Below are 1,435 nucleotides of genomic sequence, written 5' to 3' on the forward strand. Positions count from 1 at the left end.
AATCTACTGTGATCAAGAGTCATTATGGCTTTTGAATGTGATCGAAGATGTTTGCTATTTTTTGGAAGTACATATAAGGCTATCAACTCGATGTAAGAAATAACTTAGCCTTTCCCTCAAAAGTCACATGAATGGGCCCTTAACTTAACTGATTTGTGGATCACAAGTTTATTGTTTGATTTAAATTCTAAATTTATTAATGGGAACTTCGCCTTTAGCCCTGGCTAAATCTATATATTAGCATCTTTCAAGACAAAATTTTTGCTTTGTCCTCGTGAAGAAGCTTTCTTCATATCTTCGGCTCTATGGCGAGGTTTATGTTTGAGCCTGCCGTCAGCTCCGTTTGGGATTTGCTGCAGCTTTTCAAAGAAAAAGGGAATTTATTTCTGAAAGAAATAAATGGTTTTGTGCTTTATTACATCCATTTGGAAATCACAGGTGATCCTTGCAATCTGATTGGCTCAGAGCGATGTGATTTATTCACGAATCGCACTATTTTGTGCTCTAAATCGCATCTATTTTTCAACCAATGAGAAAGTAGCACTTAAACAAAACAACCAATCAGATTTCAAGGATCATTCACAGTAACCAATCAAATTGCAGGAAAACAAAAAACAAATAAAGGCAATATTGTGTGGCAAACTTTGTGCAAGTTTTTTGTTGCCAAAACTTTCTTTTTACAAAGGCAAAAATGGACGAATTTAATTACTTACAGTTTCTTAATGATGATAGTGAGCTCCTTGAGGCTGAAGAAGTACTTTTAGGGGAGTTTCCGACATTCAGTGTCCAGTTTGACGAATATTTTGATAATTTTTCCTCCACATCCGCTCCGGATGCGTGCGATCCCGAGTCCAGCAACAAAGAGACAAATCCAGAGCCAACTCAGAAAGTACAAAATGTAGATTCTACCAGGTTTCCTGAAATCTCAAGCGAAGAAATTGAAGAGCTCAAGGCTGTTGCCGTCAACAAAAATACCTGCCGCTCGACAAAACAGTGGATGAATGTGTTCAAAAGTTGGTGCCAGTCTCGTCAGCTAGAAAATGTAAACATAGAAACAATGGCGCCGGAAGAGCTTGACAACATCCTGAGTAAGTTCTACGCCGAAGTAAAAAAAAGAGACGGAGATGATTACGAGCCGGAATGCCTTAAAATCATGCAGAGTGCTATTGAAAGGTATTTAAAGGAGAAGAATTATCCACTGAGCATCGTACGATCGAGGGAGTTTCACAACTCACAAGAAATCCTCCACGCGAAGGCAATTTCTCTGCGACAACAAGGAAAGGGGAAAAGACCAAACAAATCTCAGCCTCTCAGTTCGGAGGAAGAGTCTTCCCTCTGGCTAAAAGGTCAGCTTGGTGATTTTAACGGAAAAGTCTTGACCAATGTTAACTTCAAAAACTTGACTGAGCAACTTGGATTTAGAGGTCGCCAGGAG

The 1,435-nt window shown here is 39.2% G+C and overlaps 1 protein-coding gene across 1 annotated transcript in view; it reads left to right on the forward strand.

Moving 5' to 3' along the window:
* The first annotated feature begins 997 nt into the window (after window positions 1-997).
* The window catches only part of LOC140934985 (uncharacterized protein KIAA1958-like), a 1,388-nt gene continuing 950 nt past the window's right edge, over window positions 998-1,435 (forward strand). The window contains exon 1 of the mRNA XM_073384538.1: window positions 998-1,435. This exon is cut by the window's right edge and continues 950 nt beyond it. Within this exon, the coding sequence (XP_073240639.1) occupies window positions 998-1,435 (438 nt within the window).

This window comes from Porites lutea, chromosome 4 (genome assembly GCF_958299795.1).
Source record: "Porites lutea chromosome 4, jaPorLute2.1, whole genome shotgun sequence".
NCBI lineage: Eukaryota > Metazoa > Cnidaria > Anthozoa > Scleractinia > Poritidae > Porites > Porites lutea.